This window comes from Neophocaena asiaeorientalis, unplaced genomic scaffold (assembly GCF_003031525.2).
Source record: "Neophocaena asiaeorientalis asiaeorientalis breed wild unplaced genomic scaffold, Neophocaena_asiaeorientalis_V1.1 scaffold126, whole genome shotgun sequence".
Classification (NCBI taxonomy): Eukaryota; Metazoa; Chordata; class Mammalia; order Artiodactyla; family Phocoenidae; genus Neophocaena; species Neophocaena asiaeorientalis.
In genome coordinates this window covers 96,893-118,078 of record NW_020174565.1, presented here as the reverse complement: position 1 = coordinate 118,078, position 21,186 = coordinate 96,893, and the positions used below count along the sequence as shown (strand labels likewise).

At 39.9% G+C, this 21,186-nt stretch overlaps 1 protein-coding gene across 3 annotated transcripts in view; it reads left to right on the top strand.

Annotated features, from left to right (window-relative positions):
* Window positions 1-2,205: 2,205 nt before the first annotated feature.
* Window positions 2,206-21,186, top strand: part of LOC112408351 (desmocollin-3-like) — a 37,734-nt gene continuing 18,753 nt past the window's right edge. For 2 of the 3 annotated variants that reach the window (XM_024757953.1, XM_024757954.1), the window contains exons 1-7: window positions 2,206-2,271; window positions 8,252-8,336; window positions 10,163-10,368; window positions 11,688-11,807; window positions 16,115-16,270; window positions 17,972-18,116; window positions 20,662-20,825. In XM_024757953.1, coding sequence (XP_024613721.1) covers window positions 2,206-2,271; window positions 8,252-8,336; window positions 10,163-10,368; window positions 11,688-11,807; window positions 16,115-16,270; window positions 17,972-18,116; window positions 20,662-20,825 — 942 coding nt within the window. The remainder of the gene's footprint in view (window positions 2,272-8,251; window positions 8,337-10,162; window positions 10,369-11,687; window positions 11,808-16,114; window positions 16,271-17,971; window positions 18,117-20,661; window positions 20,826-21,186) is intronic. The other variant, XM_024757952.1, reaches the window with a different exon arrangement.

The window sequence follows — 21,186 nt, the reverse complement described above, 5'->3', positions numbered from 1 at the left end:
CTCAGAGTAACTGTCATATATAGTCAGTAGGTTTAACAATCACCTTAATTATACAGCAAATGATAGCTATCTTATGGTTTTAGTCACATGCAAGACAGTAGTAATCAGGTCAGACTCTATTAGACAAAGTTGAAATCACTGAAAACTAGGGCTACTGAGCATAAAGAAAAACATTTCAAATCTTTTATTTCCTAAATATTAAGGAAAAGCTATATCATGGCAGAAACAGGTTCATTAATGAAGTTAATGAGCCCATTAACTCACCCAAAGTGATCATCTTTCTTACAGATTGAGTGGATGATTCTCCATCTCCTCTAGGATGAAATTCAACTCCTCAGCCTGGTTTGTTAGAAGACTACCTTTCTAACCTGATTCTCAGCACAGGTCTTGAAGAAACTCCTTCCTATTTCCTTGATGTGGGAAACCCTTACAAGACTCCTGAGAGCTCCGCTAGGGCTATTACTATGGTCTTTGCCCAAAACATGTTCCCACCCTTCTGCTTGGTTCTTATCTCAAACATTATTTAGTTCTGGAGGCTGAGAGTCCAAAATCAAGTGCTAGCCAATTTGCCTTCTGATGAGAGCTATCATCCTGGCTTGTTTCTAAAGTCGGCCTGGGGCCAGAGGACACTTTGAGAGGCTCGGTCTTGAGGTCATGGGTCAAGGTGAGGGTCTGGAGGATGGGAGGTGAAAATGGTTGGAGTGAAGTATGGAGAGCATTCTCTGAGGTTGGAAGAGCTCTTGCATACGAGGCCTCCAGAGGTGAAACAGGATCTCTGATGGGTGCATAGGAGCCTTGCATGCCTCAGAGGTGGGACTGGGAAGCTCAGCTTAGGGTTTGAGACCTGAGAGCTTAGGCCTGTGAGTTTTAGGGAAACACGTGGCTTAGACAAGCAGCCTATTGGGGTGACCAGGGTGGGATGAATGAAGGCCTTAGTGCCTTCTCTGATTAATCTGCAGTGTCTGAGGGTCCTGACCTTGGAACTTGTGCACGGACTTTAAGAAGCAACAGCACATATGTAAGAGGGAGTTCATCCTGAGTCTACTAGGTGGGGCCTTAGAGGACACAAAACTCAGTCTAGAGAGAAACAAAGGAATGTGCCCTAGTGTTGTAAGCTTCCTTTCTATTAAGAGGTTTAGCATACTGGGCTATGATGAATGCCTTTATTCCCTCATAGACTTTGAATTGCTTTGGGCAGGAACTGGGTTTTGTGCATTTTCTTTCCTCCAGCCCCAGTGCCTGTGCAATTCTGGGCAGTGATAAACATTTGTCGAATGATATTGAATCTGTAAGCCTCATTTTAGACTAGAAGCTTTTGTGCGGTAGATTTTTCTTTTACCACAAACCAAAAAATTGCGTTTTAGTGTAATTACCAGGTAATTACTCAAATCGATAATTTCATGTAAGAAGAACAAATTCTTAGAAGACTCAGATGAGGCCACGAGATTGGCAGGAAATGAAAGCTTTGAGTGTAATCCCTCATATTTTGGGTGCGTGAAAATGGTAAGATATCAGAATTCCCTTTATTTGCTTTTAATTTCTGGTATAACAAGTGTCAGCTTATTCATGCCTCTTGGGATAATTTCCCCTCCCGTCCTTTATCTTATCGTGTGAAGCAAATTTGGGTAGAATACATATATTTTGCATTAACCAGGAGACTTTGCCCAGCATTTGATCAGATGTTGAAGGGAGTATCCGCTGGTCCAATGACAAGGGTGTTGCTGGCACCCAGGAGCGCCCGTGTTGGGGCAGGGATCCCTGCAGGCGGTTTTGGCTTCCGCAGTAGGAACGCGCCAAGCATTGTCTGCGAGGAAGACCCCACTGAGCTTTGGGCGAAAGGCGTGGCAGCCGGAGGCGGGGGAGGGGCGTGGGAGAGCTGGCAGAGAGTGGGTGGCCTGGACAGCTTTCCAGCGAGCGAGCACCCGGCGCGGCCTCCGAGAAGCCTAAGGGCAGTCTTGGGCAGCTCCCCAGAGGTTCTCGCGGTGATAAAACTTGAGAAAAAACGAGGAGGGGCGGCTCGGCGTCTCCCGAGTCCAATCCCGTCTCAGGAGTGAAAACGCCCTCCAGCACGCAAACCTGAAAAAGTCCCGGGCGGCGTAACGAGCAGCTGAAAGAAGTGCACCTCCGCTCCGCCGCACCTCAGCGGGCTCTGGTCTCTTACGTCCCGCCCGGTGCCTGCGTCCTCCTCTCCGGCCCCGCACCCCGATGGCTGCCGCCGGGCCCCAGAACTCCCTGCGCGGAGCTCTCTGCAGGCAGCTGCTAACCCTTGTGGTGAGTGGAGCCCGGGCGGGGTGGGGCGCGACCACCTACCCGGAGCCGGGATGCGGCAGGGGGTCGAATGGGCACTGGTCCTGCAGGGGGAGCGGTGGGGGCGAAGCCGACCGAAAGGTGACATCCGCGGCTTAGCTCCATCTTGGGGGTGGGGGCGGGAGGGGCACAGAGGAGCCAGATTCGGGGTCTGAGGGATGAGGATGGGAAACCAGTCCTCAGTCAGTTCCGGACTGAGGGTTTTGTTTCGGACTTGTTCGATTGTTTGAATTACTGGATGGGCTCCCGCTTCGCTGAGCTCTCTCGTGCGCCGTGGCGAGTGGGCTGGCTTGGGGTTCGCGCTCCTTTCCTGGCTCCTAGGGCTGGTGATGATGGTTGGGGTGGGTTTGGGTAGAGAGCGAAGAAGAGTGTTGGGTTAGGTTTTGGAGGATCCCTGAGTGAGTTACAGGGGCTGACCCCCTACCCCAGGGTCCCCTGGGTTGGGGACGCTGGTGAGAGGAGGGGTTGGAGCGGTGCCCCTGAGTCCCGGCGTTGAGTTACCTCTGAAAAATGGCTTCCAGGTTTGCCTCCGTTGAAGCAGCTCACCTGAGCGGTCCACCCGCGCTGGCCACCCGGAGTGTACCTGGGGCGCGAGGGCGTGCGCGGCTCCATTAGGGATGGGGGTTGGGTCGGCGGTGTGATGGGGGAGTTGGGTGGGGCTGAGGGGATAGAATCAGGCTGAGAGGAGTGTTGGGAGAGGCGTGGGACTGGGTGGTTCTTTGTCCGGCTCCTGCAGGACTGCGCAAGCCCAGAGCCCAGCCTGGGGGTCTTCTGTGACCAGGAAACCTGAGACCCAAGATCAGATCCACCCCGAGAGGAAGGTACGGACAAGTCTCGGAGAACTCGCGATACACAAAACGAAAAATCGGGAACTCTGTGCGATTACGCGGAGCTGCGGCCGAGACCACGGCTGCGCTCAAGACATGCTCTGGAAAGAAGCTGCGAACTCCCGACTGCCCCGCGCTTGGTCCGGTGGCGAGAGGACCAGCCTGGCTCGGGAGCAGGTCGACTCTGCCTACTTGGATTCTTGCTGCTCTCAGCCCCCAAGCAGGGCGTGTGGGTGCCAGCTTTGACTTCTCTTTGAATCATCGAGTTATGAATAATGGTTTAGTAGTTATGATCTAAGATATATTTATGGACAAGAAATTGTACAGATGAGGGCGTCGACCTGTCAGGCAGCTGTTCCAACAAAATGAGCTGATGAAATGACTCTTTACAAGTGGGAACTGCTCTCAAAGTGCGCTCTCTTGTGATATCTTTGAAAGTGTTTCCAGCTAATATGTTTAAAAGCATGAATTTAGTGTTTTGTGTTTTCCCTGCGAAAGGAATCCCGGAATGGGGAGAAGAAAACAGCGGAGGTGCTGTGTTCTCAAGATTTCTCGTGTATTCGCTGGAGGGGAGGGCGTGGAATGCGAGTATCTGTCCGGGTGGCGGGGTGTGGTGGTGGGAGTACTGGGGCGCGGCAAGGCAGGAAGGTGCCTGTACATCTAAACAGGGATAGCATCAGCTTTAGTGTATGACTTCCTTTAGGATTATTTTTTAAAAGAATTTCCTAAAGTTTAGATTAAATGGTCTGTCTGGAGACTTGTATACTAGAGAGTGTATATAGAATAATTTCTTTCACCTGCAATCCCCAGTTTACAGACAACTTCAATTTCTGTCCAGACGAGACGGATAAGACTTCTGTTGACCATCCTATATCTGTATTTCCTTTTGACTCCTAGGACTCTTTGGTATAATATTAAGGGCATGACATTTTAGAAACGCAGTTTTCATTTTATGGACCTCTTAATGGATTTCTCAAAGACAATTCCTTGTTTGAAAGTGAGCTCTTCAACAGAAAACTGAGACTTTTAAGGTGTTGTTAGCTTTCCCACTGAGCTGCCCCATAGGTTGTGGAATCTTCCCTTCTGCACTTTTCTTCTGAATCTGCATCCCTTTCCCACCTTTCTATCCTCAGTATACTCCAAACTGCTACAATTAACTACAATTCCTAATCATCCTTCCATACACATATACAAAGAAAAGGAAGAAAGGAGAGGGGGAAACTAGAAAAGAAACGTGTCAGATCATCCCATTATTGTTGAAAGCACTGAGTATCTCTTAAAATGTTTCTCCTTTTAAAGTAGCAAAATTGTTAGGAATGGTGAAAACTAATTCACATTAGCTCAGTTGCTCAGATGTCTTCTGCCCTGTTATAAATAATGAGATCCTTTTATATGTGTGTTGAATATTGTTTGCCATATCAAATCCACTTTGGGAATTATATTTACTATTATATATTATAAATGGTATGTACTTGGACATGGTTAATCTATCACTTGCTAAAAGGGCTCTTCAAAAGGAATTAAAATAGTATTTTTCTTTATAACATAACATGCTTTTCCCCTTGGAGTATGTGAAATTCTGCCTGCAACCTATGTTGACAAACGGGCATTCTATCTTTTCAGACTTTATAGCATTTGAGAATAATGTGACTCCTTTAACAGACTTTTTTGTTACTATTGTTCTTGATAACATTTGACATATTCAATTTTTAAAATAAAAGTGAGTATAATACTTTCTATTATCTTTTGCATTAGTGGGGAAAAAAGCTTAGGACAAATAAAATAAGTAAATGCGAACTAGTTTATTTCAAAACCACGATCTTAAGGAAGTCAGAGTTGTAGTATATATTTATATCAGTTCATTATCACCTACCTTCTTTAATGGAGATTATTGGTGCTCATATTGAGATACAGCTAAATGGTGCAGCACTCTCTGAGTCACTAAATACATGTAAGCTGTGCACATTTTTTGGCCCTGTTGTAATCCTTGTGGCAGTTGCCATCCCATATATGGCATTGACCTGCAGCTAATCATACTTTCCATTTAACTAGAATCCCATCATACAGAGTTTGGTTAGAAAGAAATTTAGTAGAATCATCAAAGCACTGAGAATACAGAAAGGTAAATCCCACAATTCAGGGTGGTAAGAACTTGAAAGGTAAGATTTCCGTCTCTAAGATGGCAAGTGTCCACAGGAGAAACGACGAATTGAAAATTCTGTAACCGATATGCTCAGTCAAGATCTCCTTTATGTTTCAGATACTCTATTAAATTTCTGTTCTTTGGCTTCTTTTTCCTCTATTGAAAAAGGTGTTATTTTAGAAAGCCTACCTTGCCTATTCACTCTAAAATTGAACAACAGCACAAAAATGAAACACTGACACGTATGCCTGTGTTTTCACTCTCCCTTTGGCATTAGATAGTTCTATCAGGATTCAATGATTTGTATGATAAGCTTTCTATGATACAATTAATACAATTTGGACAGTACTGTAAAGTGAAACAAAGCAATTCATTTTTCCCAGACTAGAGTAGATAATACTTTATATTATCATTTTTTAAAACTTAATTTGTTACATTTTAATTTAAAGTTGCTCGCAACTCTAAGTTTTATGTCAGATATTTAAAGTTGTCCTGGAGGGTTCTTCATTAAAATAAATTCTTTTATAACTCAAATAGTCAATCCATAATTCATTAATCTTTAAAATTTTTTTTATATGTTGTATTTTTTTGTTGTTGGGCACTCATCTGTACAAAAGTTACTTTTAAAATACCTGTAAAAGTCATTAGCTCATCATTGCTAATTAATGGTGGTTTTATTTTATGTTTTTACTTTATTTTCAGTAATATATCCAGTCCCCACAAACATAGTATCAAATTTCTTTATAATTCAGGAAACATCGCATAACTGAAATCTATATATGAATATCATCCTTTCCAATATCGATCCCTTATATTAATGAATTAATTGTACCTGCTTTCCAGTGATGTACTATACAGTGACAAAGATGAATGGGCTGCTGCTATATATTCAGCATGGATCTATTTCACAAACATAATTTGAGGAAAGAAATCAAGTTGCATATAATTGGCATATGACTACATATATTTAAAGCCTAAAGTTGGCGAAACAAACCAGTTTTCTTTAGGGACACATACTCATGGGATAAAATTAAGCAGAAATGGGGAAGTAAATGATTTACAAAAAAAATCATTCATTATTGATATCTGGAGAGGTTGACGTCAAGAAGAAAATGCAGTTAGGGAGAGTTATATAGGGACTTTGAAAATAATAGTAATGTTTTATTTCTTAACTTTGAAGGTAAGTGCCCTAGTGTTTCTTTTATTATTTCTTAAAATACACGTGTACTTAGAGTATATCTTATGAAGAACAGTTAAAAAAGGAAAAAGAAACAAGCAATATAGAGGATTAGCAAAACCAAATGCTATCGTTTGAAAGTATAGACCAACCTGCTATGACTGAAAAAGTGAAAAATAGAGAAGGCACAGATAAGACGATTTTAGGAATAAAAAGAGGCACAGTTATGTAGAGGACAGATGTTTTAAAAAGTAGATAATAATATTAATATATTATTCTAGTTCATTTGAAAAGAGACAAAATAGGCAATTTTCTACAAGATACAAATTACCAACGTTGACTCGAGGAGGTATACAAACTGTAAATAGACTTATAAAGACACTGAATTGGAAGCCAGATGTCTCCACATACACACACTGTCATATCCATCAAGCCCAGACCTGAGATAGGTGAATTTTTCCATAATTATATGGAACAGATAATCTCTACCTTATATACATTGTTTCAAAGAACAGAAAAAAGTGGAACTCTCCCTAACTCATTTTATGAGGATGGTATGAAGTTGAAAAGTAGCAGCCTGATCTTACTTGTGGACATATATTTGAAATACTAAAATAAGTGGCAGCAAACAAAACCAATAATGTATTTTTAAATATGTCAGGGCCTATTTATGGAATTTCAGTTCCACTCCATTCATCTATATGTTTGTCCTGACACTAGTACCACTCTGCCTTGATTATTGTATTTTTGTAGTAAGTTTTGAAATTGGGAAATCTTTCAACTTTGTTCTTTTTCAAGTTTATTTGGGTCTTTGGGTCCCTTGCATTTCCTCAAGGATTGATTTTTAATTTCTGCAAAAAAAGTTATTTGGGATTTCAATAGGGAGTGCATTGAATTTGTTAGATGAATTTTGGGAATACGTCTTTTAATCTATGAAGGTGGGATATCTATTGTGAATAGAATTGTTTGCTTAATTTTGTTTTCAGATTTTTTTATTGCTAGTATATAGGAAAACAATCGGTTTTTGTATGTTGATCTTGTATCCTGCAACCTAGCTGAAACCACTTATTATTTTTTTGATAGTTTTTAGTGGATTCCTTAGGATTTTCTATGTACAAGATCATATCATTTGAAAACAGAGACTATTTTATTTCTTCTTTCCCAATCTGGATGCCTTTAATTTTATTTGTGTGTGTGTGTAATTGCCCTGGCTAGAACCTCCAGTACAATGTTGAATAGAGGTGGTGAGAGTAGGCATCATTGTCTTGTTCTTTATGTCAGAGGAAAGCATTCAGTCTTTCTCTGTTAAGTAGGATGTTTTTCATAGATGCCCTTTATCACATTGAGCAAAATCTCTTGAATTCCTAGTTTGTTGAAAGTTTTTAATTGTAAGTCGGTGTTGGATTATGTCAATTGCTTGCATCTATTGAGATCATATGGCTTTGTTCTTTATTCTTTTTAAAAACTATGTTATTGAGGTGAAATGGACACACAAAAAGCTGTGCATATTCAATGTACACCAATTGATGAGCTTGGAGATAAGTATGTACCCGTGAGAACATCATCACCATCTATCCCGTAAACATATCCATTACCTCCAAGTTTCCTCTCACCTTCTTTATATATTATTATTATTTTCTTTTGGTAAGAACACTTAACATAAGATTTACTCTCAGCAAAAATTTTAAGTATACAATACAGTATTGCGAGCTGTAGATCTCTAGGACTTATATATCTTGCATATCTAAAACTTAGTTCTTTATTCTATACTGTATTAATGTGACCATTTTTTCCTAGGTCTTCAGTTTTGCATGTGAAGCTTGCAAAAAGGTGATATTTCATATACCTTCCCAACTAGAGGCAGACAAAGTGGTTGGCAGAGGTGAGCAATTTCAAAACAGTGTTTTTTTGTTTTTGTTTTTGTTTTTTTTTTGCGGTACACGGGGCTCTCACTGTTGTGTCCTCTCCCATTGCGGAGCACAGGCTCCAGAGGCGCAGGCTCAGCGGCCATGGCTCACGGGCCCAGCCACTCCGCGGCATGTGGGATCTTCCTGGACCAGGGCACAAACCCGTGTCTCCTGCATCAGCAGGCGGACTCTCAACCACTGCGCCACCAGGGAAGCCCAAAACAGTGTTTTTAAAACAGAAATTTAATTTACTTATGCTGGAAAGAGCATGTTATCCAATCTTTGCCTTTTGGAATTAGCCGGAACCAATAATTAGATACAAGTCAAGTTTAAAATATATGTTCTGTTCTTTAGAACTCTATAGAATTCTCTCATCGATTCTAATGAACATGTGCTAATCCATGCTTTTGTAGTCACTTATGTTTTAACAGTAAAAATTACATAAAGAATTACATGTAGAATGTAGCCCTTTCATTACTCTAGGATTCTAAGCACTGGAGAGATATAGGTAAGGACCTGAGAGAATCAGAGCAGTATTTTTATCAATGCCATAGCTGCAGTGAGAAATATAACAAGGTGAACTATTCCATTCAAAACTGCGCTTAATCAGCCATTTGCACACTTGACAAGTTAGGGAACCTCAACCTTTCCCAACAGCTGGGAAGCTCTGTCCAGGTGGACTTTCCCTGTGGTACAGGGAATACTGGAGGAAAGCATCATGTTTTTTTCAGAGATATAGCTTGTCCCAGAGACGCCACATTAATTTTCAACAGTGTCCCATTTCTGGGAAGGAAGAAAGGAGAGGATGTAAAGAGAAGTCGGGGGTGTTCCTCCAGGGGAATAGGCCAGAGGTTATCACTCTGATAAAAATATGAACATGAGAGAAATGTGTCATCACTTCTAAAGATGTTCACTTCATTTTGACTTAACGTTTCCATCTGTGACAGATTTGGATTAAAGTGAAAACACTATACATGGGTAACATGAATCTTTTGAGATGATATTACTTAAGTGAGTATTAGGTTATTACTTAAGTGTGTATTAATGTATCAGTTTGGTTTCTGTCAAAGCAGATAGTGGACGAATGGGACGGATTTGATACTTTTGATATAAGTATCAAAACACTTGTATGATACTTATATTTTATGACTTTTCACTTGGGAAAATTTCCAGGGGGAGAGGATTCCACATAGCATTTCACTGGGGAGCCCGGGAAAGCAAGGAACAGGAACACAAAGAGAACTCTGGGCCCCTGGGGCGTTGGTGAGGGTCGGGGTGGGGGGTGGGGGAGATGTGACAGAAAAGTGCTAGTGGGAAGAATTTAAAGATTTTTCTTACTTGACTGTTTGCCAAACTCATACACTCTGTCACTCTTTGTGTGAAACTTCTGGCTTAACACAGGTGTATCTTAAAAGATTCAGACTATATTGTTAAGGAAAACGTTTCTGTTTGTTTATCCAGCTGTGTGGGCGGGCATGTAGCTCAGCTTTGTCATGATTGCAACACACAGACGTCTTTAATAGGAAGATCATTTTCATAAGCCTCTTAGAAGCATATAAAGGTTTAAAAAACCTTATTTAATACAAATATACAATCCAGAATTGTCATTTTTTTAACAGAGAAAGTATTATCACTTTAAAAAATTACATGTAAAGAGTCTTAAGATATTTGATAAATGCAGAGTGATTGGTTCATTTCATTTCACTTCAGGATTTTGAAGAAGATTGTATAAATTATTTTAACACTGTTTTTCTTTTTGCATGTGTTTCTTACGTTACAACTTGGAAATTCCTACTTGCAGTTAATTTGAAAGAGTGCCTCGGATCTGCAGACCACATCCAATCCAGTGATCCTGATTTCAGAGTTCTAGAAGATGGATCAGTATACACAGCCCATGCTGTTGTGTTGTCTGATGAGAAAAGATATTTCACCATATGGCTTTCTGACTCAGAGAAACAGACACAGAAAGAGATTCCTGTGCTCCTGGAACATCAGAAGGTATTCAAAGTACATTGATATTTTCAGGCATGTTTTTCTTCTCATTTAAATACTCTCATTAAAGGTTGCAAAGAAGACAAAAGAAAAAATAGGATTTATTTTCCTCATCTTTTCTCTTCCTTCTCTTTGCTTTCCCTTCCTTCCTCCTCCCTTCCCTCCTTCTCCTTCCCTTTTCAACACTGATTAGACATTGGATCTTACTTTGTTAAATCTAAATGACACCTCCTCTGTGAAGGTTTCTTCCACCTCTAAATTAGTCTACTTGCTTTTGTGTGCCAGTGTCAGTTTGGTTATCCCTCTGTTGTCGCATTGGGCATTTTTTATTAGCACAAACAATTTACCTGTCGTTGTTTAAGGGCATGAATCAATCCCTTTTGTGTTTATAGCCTCGTTTACACCAGACCCATAGTCAATAGGTACATGTTAAATTAATATTAAGTGCAGTAGTTCCCAGTGAATAAGAGGTTGATTTCAAGTGCCACAGTGATCCTGATGTTAAAATAGGATGGAAATCCTGGAGTATGTATGCGTCTGAATGGTATTAGCCATCACTCAGTGATTGTTGACTGTAGTTCTAAATTCCATGTCGTGAGGAATGCCGTTGTGAAAGTACTCACTGGAGTACAAGTAATCGATTCGAAGTGTATTAATGAAGAAGTCATCGAATGCTTGAATGACTGCTTAGGTGGAAATCACTAAAAACTCCAGTAGTACTTTCTACAGTGATGGAAATGTTCTGTAATCTGCACTGTGTGATATGGTCACCCAATATTAATGGCTACTGCTACTTAGCATGTGGCTGGTACAACTGAAGGGTGGAATTTATATTTTATTTCATTCTAAATAGTTTAAATAGTCACACGTGGCTTGTGGCTACCATATCGGACAGTGCAGGTAGAGTGCTCAGGCAATGAAGAACATGCATTACCTCACTATAGTTCACCTGAGAGCATGAGGTTTTAGCAGAAAGAACAAGTAAGTGCTGTCTATAGATTGTCTGAAAGCGGATGTGTTCTCCATCTCATTTTGGGATGGAACAGGAAGAACTGAGAGTACAATGATAATTTTCCTAACCTGAAAGTATGGTCAGTGTTGGAAAGGTATGTGAAATTAAATTCTTTGGTTCATGAAACCTTTAAAGTCTGGATACATTCTTTCTTATCCTTCTAACACAAAGAAGACCTTATTATCTGGTCTTTAGTTTCAGCATGGAAATTCCTGATACTGAGCCTCCAGAGAGGTGTTAGATTTATGGTCCATCCACTGTTTTACAATGAAGTAGGCTGTGATGCTTTTGTTTATTGTTAATTTTCTTTCTCTAAATTCAGGTACTGAGGAAGAGACACACTAAAGAGACTGTTCTCAGGCGTTCCAAGAGGAGATGGGCGCCTATCCCCTGCTCAATGCAAGAGAATTCCTTGGGCCCTTTCCCTTTGTTCCTTCAACAGGTAGGTTTTCCATTCCTTCTGATTGGGATTGCTAAATTAGTTCCAAGAGTCTGTTCTGTCCAGGTTTTAATAACTCTTTAAACATTTAAAAATCAACAGATTTGATTGAAGATATGCATGGAGAGTCATAAAAGTACATAAAATGGGAAAATCACTAAAAAGCTAATAATGAGAAAAACTAGAAAATCACTAAAAAACTAATAATAATAATATGAGAAAGACTCTACAGCCACTAAATGATCTTTATTAGTTTATGCATTCACTTAGCAGCCGGCTGTAGAGCACCTACCCTGTCCTGTGGAAGGCACTGCTCTAAGTACTGAAGCTAGAAATACATTTAGTCATGGCCTTTGCTCTCATGTATTTTATGAGTCTAGTGAGGAAGACAGAAGTAGGCAAATGATTGCAATACTGCATGACGAGTGCTGAGATGGGGCTGGGTCGGGGTGATTTGAGAATTCATGGGCTGAAATGCTGTAAAAAACAGAAAAAAGACTTAGAGGGGGAGGCATCTGAGCTAAAGCCTGAAGGGTGGGAGAGTGTCATGCAGGTAAATCACTGTGGAAGAAGAGAGGGGGACAGAGGTGCAAGCAAGCATGGCTCCTCACGGGAGCTCACAGAGCTTAGTCTTCCTGTGTGTGATGGGCGTGGAGCAGGGAGATGGGGCAGAAGAGGCAGGTAGGGTCCACCCAGAACTGGCCAGGTGTGCTCTGCTAGATAGTTTAACTTTTTCCTAAAAACAAGACGTTTTTAAGCAGGGTCAGCTTTACTTTGCATAAAGATCCAAATGGAATATACACAATGGAAATAACGACTGAGTTGAGGCTATGGCATAATGCTTGCCTTTTTCCCTTACATTTCTATTACTGTGGTTGATGTTTAATACCAGTGGTGCCACCTGTGTCCTACTTGTTTATGTTTTTAACTATGCTTCCAGTGTCTTTCACACTTGTAGAAAATTCTATCCAGTTCTGGACCCTGGTTTCTTCTCTTAGATTATTGTACTTTAAGCACTGGTGAAAGTGTATTAAGAAATGACTTCTGTTTACCAAACTTATACTGGTCAGAGGTAATTTTGGTCTTTGCACTGTTAAACCAGTCACCACTTCTAGTCCTCATTTCCTTGTCGTGTGTCCATTTGATTTAGCCGACCTGTCCCTCCTCCTTCACATCGCTTCTAGGACAACAGTCACCTAGTTTTCCACTTTTCTCACTGGCCGCTCCTTCTTAGTATGTTTCGCTGGTTCTTCTTCATTCCCACATCCTCCCAACCCTCACCACCCTGACCCCTCAGTCTCTAAATTTGGGGAGCTCCAGGGCTCAGACTATGAACCTTGTGTAATGTTTATTTATATTCACTCTCTCGGTGATCTCATCCAGCCTCATAGCTTTAAGTACTTTTTTTTTTTTTTTTTTGTGGTACGCCGGCCTCTCACTGTTGCGGCCTCTCCCATTGCGGAGCACAGGCTCCGGACGCGCAGGCTCAGCGGCCACGGCCCACGGGCCCAGCTGCTCCGCAGCATGTGGGATCTTCCCGGACTGGGGCACGAACCCGTGTCCCCTGCATCGGCAGGCGGACTCTCAACCACTGCGCCATCAGGGAAGCCCCTAAGTACTTTTTATACATTGGAAACTTAAGACTTCATATCTCCAGCCCAAGTTGCCTAATTAATATTCCCACTTGGAATTTCAGTAGACATTTCAAACTTAACGTATAAAAATCAAATGTTTGCGTTTTCTTATAAAAAATATCCTCCCCTCTCAGTTAATGGCAGCTGCATCCTTTCAGTTCTTGGGGCAGTAGAGTCCATTCGGTAAGGTTTTAGTTGCGGAGAGCACAATTCTCTTTGAGGAATTAACAGAGGGATTTATGATAGTGTATTAAACAGTTTACAGAATTGTTGGGAAGGCTCAAGAAACAAACTTTAGGTTGAATTTTCAGGAATGAATCTCCTAGCTACCCCACAGAATCTATAACCAAGGGACATACTGCTCTCTTCATGATGGGGAAGCCAGTCATTTTAGAGCCAAAGTGCCACTGCCATGGTCAGGAAACTGCACTGGGCAAGGAACCACCACAGGCAGGAAGCTGCTCCTCCAATTGCAGCTCCAAAACAATCTTAATTGCTCCCATCAGTGTTCACAAAAAGATTGATCTATATCCTGTCTCTCAACATCCACGAAGTCTGTGAAAAACCATTAGAACTGCTGCTGCTGCAGGAAAAAAGAAAAAAAAATTGCACCACAAAGAGCCAGCAAAAACAGTAGAAGCAGCAAAAAGGAGGCATCTATCTCCCTTATGGCTTCCAAATTTCATGCAAGCACACCTGACTGTCTGTATTTTAATTCAGAACCCTTGTTTCAAGAGACTCTGGAAAAGGGAGAGTTTTTGGTTTGTTTTTATCTGAATCTTTCTAATATCTACACTATGAGAGGACACAGTAGAAGGAGGTGAAATCGATGTTGAGCCCCAATTTACCATATCCATCCATTCTTTATAGTTAAAATTTTAATTCCTGTATTATAATAGGATAAGGATATAGCCACGTTTTACCAAGATCTCAAATCATAGTGGCTAAAGCATGACAGAGATTTAGTCCTTTCATGTCAACGTGTGATCTGGTAAAGAGGTTCTAATTTGAGAAATCACCAGGGGCCCAGGATTCTTTCCGTTTTAAGCTTGGCCATCCTTCCAGGTTGAAGATGGCTCATCACTGTGTCCCATTGAGGGAACACACTCCTCCACTTTCTAGAGTACAGTCTGGATCCTGCATGTATTATTATTATTATTATTATTATTATTTTGCGGTACGCGGGCTTCTCACTGTTGTGGCCTCTCCCGTTGCGGAGCACAGGCTCCGGACGCGCAGGCTCAGCGGCCATGGCTCACGGGCCTAGCCGCTCCGTGGCATGTGGGATCTTCCCGCACCAGGGCACGAACCCGTGTCCCCTGCATCGGCACGCGGACTCTCAACCACTGCGCCACCAGGGAAGCCCCTGCATGTATTATTTTTGCACACACCCTATTTTTTTTTTTTTTCCGGTACGCGGGCCTCTCAGTGCTGTGGCCTCTCCCGTTGTGGAGCACAGGCTCCGGACGCGCAGGCTCAGCGGCCATGGTTCACGGGCCCAGCCGCTCCGCGGCATGTGGGACCTTCCCGGACCGGGGCACGAACCCCCATCCCCTGCATCGGCAGGCGGACTCTCAACCACTGTGCCACCAGGGAAGCCCCACACACCCTATTGACCTGACCTTTTTGTGTGGTCATACCTAATTGCAAGGGAGACTGAGAAAAGTCTTTCTTCCAGGCAACCTTGTGCTCAACTGTAAATTCTAATACTAAGGAAGATAGGCAGAATAGACATCAGGGGATACTTGCACCCACTGACATAGTGTCATCCCTGACTTCTGTCTTCACACCATGCAGCCAACCAACTGGCACATTCTGTTGGCTGTATCTTCAAATTATATCCAGAATCTAACCACTTCTCACAACCCCTATTGCTACCACGCTGGTCTAACAAACAGTTCTCTCTCCCCTGAATTCTTGCAGTAACTTTCTAAATGGCCTTCCTGCTTCTTCCTTTACCTGCCCACCCAAGTCTAATCTTAACAGAACACCAAGAATTCTCCTTCTAAAATATAAATCAGATACTACTCTTGTCTAAATTCTCCATTGGCTCCCCATCTGACTCCAAGCAGAAGTCAGCATCCTTGGAATCTCTTACATGCCGTGGCCCTATTTCTGCATTCGTCCTCCGCTCCGACTTCCTTTTCCCATAGTTCTGTCTATTCCAACCACAGTGGCCTCCTTGCTCCTTGAACACTCCAGGAACGACCCTGGTCTGGTTGTTTTGCACTTCCTGTTTCCTCTGCCAGGAAGAGTCTTCCCTATTTATTCTCATTCTTTTAATTTTTGTTAATTCCCCTCCCTAAGGAACATTACAACTGGCATTCCTTTCAACAGTATATGAGAATCCCTGTTTACCTCACCCCTGTTCACAGTGGGTGTTATTGCTTTTTTCTACCTTTGCCAAATCACTAGATGGGAAACTGTGCCTTAATATGAGGTTGTCTTTGGCTACTATTTATGTTGAACATTGTTTTCATTAAATTTGAGCAGTTTAAAAAAATCTTTTGCCAAATTACCATTGTTCATTACCATTTTGCATGTTGATGAAGTGACAAAGGTGATTATTATATTATTAAAGTCATCTCTTTAAAATAAAAAAATATATAAACATATAAGTTGTATTTAAAAATAGCATTTTCATGAAAAATTTTTTACATATGCTTTTCCTCTTAGGTTCAGTCTGACGCGGCACAGAACTATACCGTCTTCTACTCAATAAGTGGGCGTGGAGTTGACCAAGAACCTTTAAATCTGTTTTTCATAGAAAGAGACACTGGAAATCTGTATTGTACCCGGCCTGTGGATCGTGAAGAATATGATGTTTTTGATGTAGGACTTTTATTGATACACATAACTTTAAATGATTAAACTATAATCATAGTTTAAACTAAACTTCTGATAGCGCATCTACTCTTTCCTGTCTTCTGAACTTCTTCTTAGAGGGCATCTGAAAGACAAAGGAAATAGATTGTGTAATATTATGGAATACTTGGTCTGCTCTTTATCTCAACTTGTATTAGGTAAGCCTCAAATGAAGCCAAGAAATTTAATTGTATTTGGATGTAAAATTCCAGCAAATTTGCAGGAGTTGGTTTTGCTTATGAGATTCTCTTTCTCTCTCTGGTCGTGGTACTTTCTCCTCTCTCCGAGACAGGGCCACAGTTGACTGGAAGGGTCCTCTTCCAGTGTCCCTCTTCTGCTCTGTGTTTTTTGTTTTTCCTTTTTTGGTCTTTGTTCCACCTGTCTAATTATCTGATGATATCCGAGAAGTATATAAGGAAGCAAAACTGGGAGACCAAGTCCAAACAAGGCATAATAAGCCAGCATTCTGATGTGGATGAACTTACATCAATGGGGAATCATTCAGACAATTTTCAGTGTAATATGGTCAATGCTCTGGGGTCATGTGGTACAGGGGGACCGATTCCCCATAGGAAAGAGGGATTCTCTTCCTAAAAGAAGAGGGAAGAGATGCTGGGTAAGTAAACTTGACTGATGTTCACCGCATGACATTTCTTTGCTCTTGGCTGGAAAAATTTCAACTCAGTGTTGTAATCACATGCTCAATAGAAATACGTTCTATTTGTCCACCGATAGGGGTCTAGTTAAATAAATTACAATATGTCTATGTGGTAGATTATTAGACTGCCAATAAATCCCATTTTCAAAGCATGTTTAAGGGCTTTGGGAAATGGTTACAGCATAAAGTCGTTTGTTTGCTTTTTGGAAAAAAAGGATATAAGCTTACAGTAGTATGATCTCAATTTTTGTGTACAAATATATACACAGAAGGGACTGAAGGAATACATCAAATGTGAACAGTACTTCTCTCTGGGTAGTAGGTCATGGATTTTTCTTTTCTTCTTTTGTACCTTACAGAATTTTTAAATTTATCATGATAAGGATGTTTCTTTTATAATTGAAATAGTGCACCTTTATGGAAAAATTGTTTATATTAAAAAATCATTTAAAAATGAAAAAAAGAAATAAGTTCTATTTGACATTTCATTGCTTTTGATTAATTAGTAATGTGGAAACTGTTAAATGTATTTTGTTAGAAAACCTCTTACAAATATGTGGTCTATGAGGTTAAACAATAAAGGGGCTCAGTAGTGACAAAGTTGGGACTCATTTAGATGATATAGTCAGGATTTTCCCCATTGCAGGGAGGTTAACTGTTCTTCCCAATACAATTTTATGATTATGGGGAGAATAAGGACTGTAATCCACGTCTCCATATTCACATTTAATTCCTTAGTCTCATGACCTGAGTAGTCTCTGATTCTCTGTACTCTGACCTAGGTTTTATTTGAAGTGTAGGCACTTCTACCAAACATTGGATACTTTTAACTGTAGTTAAAGTCTTTCTGTGTTTGATGTTTTGATAACTAAAGAAGCATTGAATAGGAATTTTTGAAGTGATTTATTATTGAAAAGATTTGCAGAGGAGGTAGTAGATAAAGCATAGTATTCTTGCATGCTGGAATCTTTTATAATGGACTGTTGAACTTGCTTTTCACTGTTTTACAGCTGATTGCCCATGCGTCAACTGCAGATGGGTATACAGCAGACTTACCTCTTCCACTGCCCATCAGAGTGGAGGATGAAAACGACAACTACCCTGTTTTCACAGAAGCAATTTATAATTTTGAAGTTCCAGAAAGCAGTAGAATTGGTAAGACAACTTTTAGGAGTAAAATGTGCTATGTTAAATGTTTATATACTTTGTTTGAGAGGTTGAGTTTTTACTCAAAGCCAGATCATCCTGAGATGACACTGGACCAACAGCTACTTACCAGAATACATTTAATCCTATCAAATCGAATCAATGTGTAATTTACAAGGTATTATAGGAGTTTGTAGTGTTGTTGGTATGATACCAATGAATTATAAAGGCAGATAACAGTTATTCAAGCTTTGTACCATATTTGGCTTATATACTTTATTTCATCTTATTATTATGTGGGTTTATCATTATTCCTAGCTCCAAGGGAGGACATGCAGGGTAGAATGTACGATAAAACTAAAATCAATGTAGATAGTTTTATTAGGTTTTATTTAGGAAGGTGTTGAATGATATCCACTGAGGATACAATTTTTTAAGCTCTTATCCATATTGTCTCTTCTCTTTAAACTACTACTTTACTACTTCCAATTTACAGTGAATACAGGAATAACTTTAGAGAAACTTGCATTGTGTGTTCTCCATCCTAAACACTTGCTCTCACATGTGGAAAACCAAAGTGTTTCACTTCAATAGGCCCTTAAATGTGGCATTCTTAATGTCTTCTGAGACTTGCAATATGGAGAATAACCACTCACAATAAAGTTGAAAGGAAGTGAACTCAACCATAGAGGATTAGCTAACTTGCTTATTAAAGTTTCTAGGAGTTACTTAGATCTTCAGTGGATTGTTGTAACTGCTCTTTCCTTTTATATTTTAGTTTGATAATTTGATGTCACAGATGTTAACCTCTTTATTACTCACATGGTGCAATTAAAAAAATTATTGTTGCTTTGGAGTTTAGGAAACCTAGTTTTTGATTCAGGGTCTGTTATTATTTCACTGTGGGAACTAATGGAAGTTCCTTTGAGTTCTCTGATCTATAAAATGAGTTAATTATGTTTGATGACTTATAATGTTTTTAACCTCACAAGTCTATGACTCTTACATTTTTCTATTTTCAAAGAGGGATGATTGGTTTTAGACTCTTCGTTGAACATTCTGTTCTCTTTGGTAGTAACAGAGAAGGATCTAGGGCAAACACTTTGATGCCCAGATGAACCCAGAATACTTTAAGCATATCACACCAGTAGGTTCAGCCCTGTTAAGGCTGTGGTACTCTGAAGGTGTTCTCTGAGTTTGCCTTAACTCACACACAGAGGGTTTGGGCAAAGGGTGCTCAATGAATAGTGAAATATAGCACTCATGGAAAAGAATTTTCAAGTCAAGATCTTAGGAAGGTTTTATGTAATAAGTAAAGGAGTTCTGTATCCAGAGAATTAAAATAGTGTTTATGTCTTCCTGACTGTCAATGAAATTGCAGGAAGAAAATGTCTTATAAAGATTATATAAACAGTTTTCTATGAAAAGATAATTTATTTTCTTATAATAATAAGATTATTACTTCATGTCTTCATATTGATCCACTGCAGAAATCTTTTTGTTACTTTTAAGTATGTATTTGGACATTCTCTACAAATTTATATCTATATCTATGTATACATATATATATACTTAAGCACACATATACACACAAATATAAAGTTTAAGGATATAATGACAAAATTATTTAAAACTAATACTTCCTTGCATTAATAGTTTTACTTGGCTTTTATTTCCCTCAAATATAAAATTTCAATGAATATATATATATATATATATATATATATATACATATATATATGTATATGATTGTATGTGTCTATGTATTGTTCCTCAGGCCAACCTCACATACAGGGCTATAGGCAAAGTGGTTCTATGTATTATAATTTCATGGGCATTGGAACACTATCCTTAGACTATAAAAATACCACCTGTATGTACTCTTTGATACCTGAAGTCCTTTATCAGAGCAATATTCTTACTTTGCATACTGATGAAAAATACTAATAGCTCTAACTGCAGAAACAGTTAACTTAAATTCTCCCTGAATGGTAAATAGTATGAAATAAGATTAAGTGGGGCTGGGGGCAGTGAGGTTTGGATACAAATCTGGTGAAAGAGAAGGAGGCAAATCAAGAACTAGCAAAAAATAGAATAGAAAAGAGACTGAGATGTGAAAGGTCAACTTCATCATCTATCCAGTTATAACCCAAGTCAGCCTTGATTTAGTTATTAATCAAAACTTTGATTTAAAAAAATCTGATTGCTTAGGAGACATGGTTTCTCTCTCCAGCTAGGTTAGTTATTACAGTATGTGGGAATATGTGTTGAAATTATTCTTGGATGCCATTTAAATAAGTTTTTAATAAATTTACTATCAAACAGTTTAAGCTGTGGGCAAAGTAAGAGTATGCCTTGATTCTCAGCATCAGAGTGTTTCATATTATAAATTTGAAGTCATCTTCATCAGTACTATGTAAAGATGGAATATCTCTGGTAAGAAATACATCGTAAATGAGGTTTCCACCATCACTGTTAGAATTTGAGAAGTGTAGATATGCCTAAACATATTTTGCAATTCTGGAAAGTAAAGACTCTTTTTTTAAACATGTAGGTACTACAGTGGGAGTGATTTATGCCACAGACAGAGATGAACCAGACACGATGCATACGCGCCTGATGTATAGCATTTTGGAGCAGACGCCAGGAAAACCTGGGATCTTTTCTGTGCATCCCAGCACAGGTGTAATCACAACAGTCTCTCATTTGGACAGAGAGGTAGCTTTCACAATCCGTAGATTATCATTTTACTTGGGGTTGAACCCACCACCCCCAATTTACTATAATTTGCTATCCTGTGGATTAGGAGTTTCTCATTTTATTTTATTTAGGCATAAGACAATAAGAATTCCTGGCTATGTTACCTGTTTTTATATTATTTCTATTTCCTTATGTAAGAGAACCATGAGGAATAGAAATAAAGATCAACTGGTGTTCAGAAGGGGTGAGAAAAAAAGATATTGCTATGAATGTTGGTATTATTGAATAATACTTTATTTCTTGTGTATGGCTAGTTGGTTCCGGCTCAATTCTCATGTAGGACAATTAGTGTTGCTTGTTCCATGGGTATAGATTATAC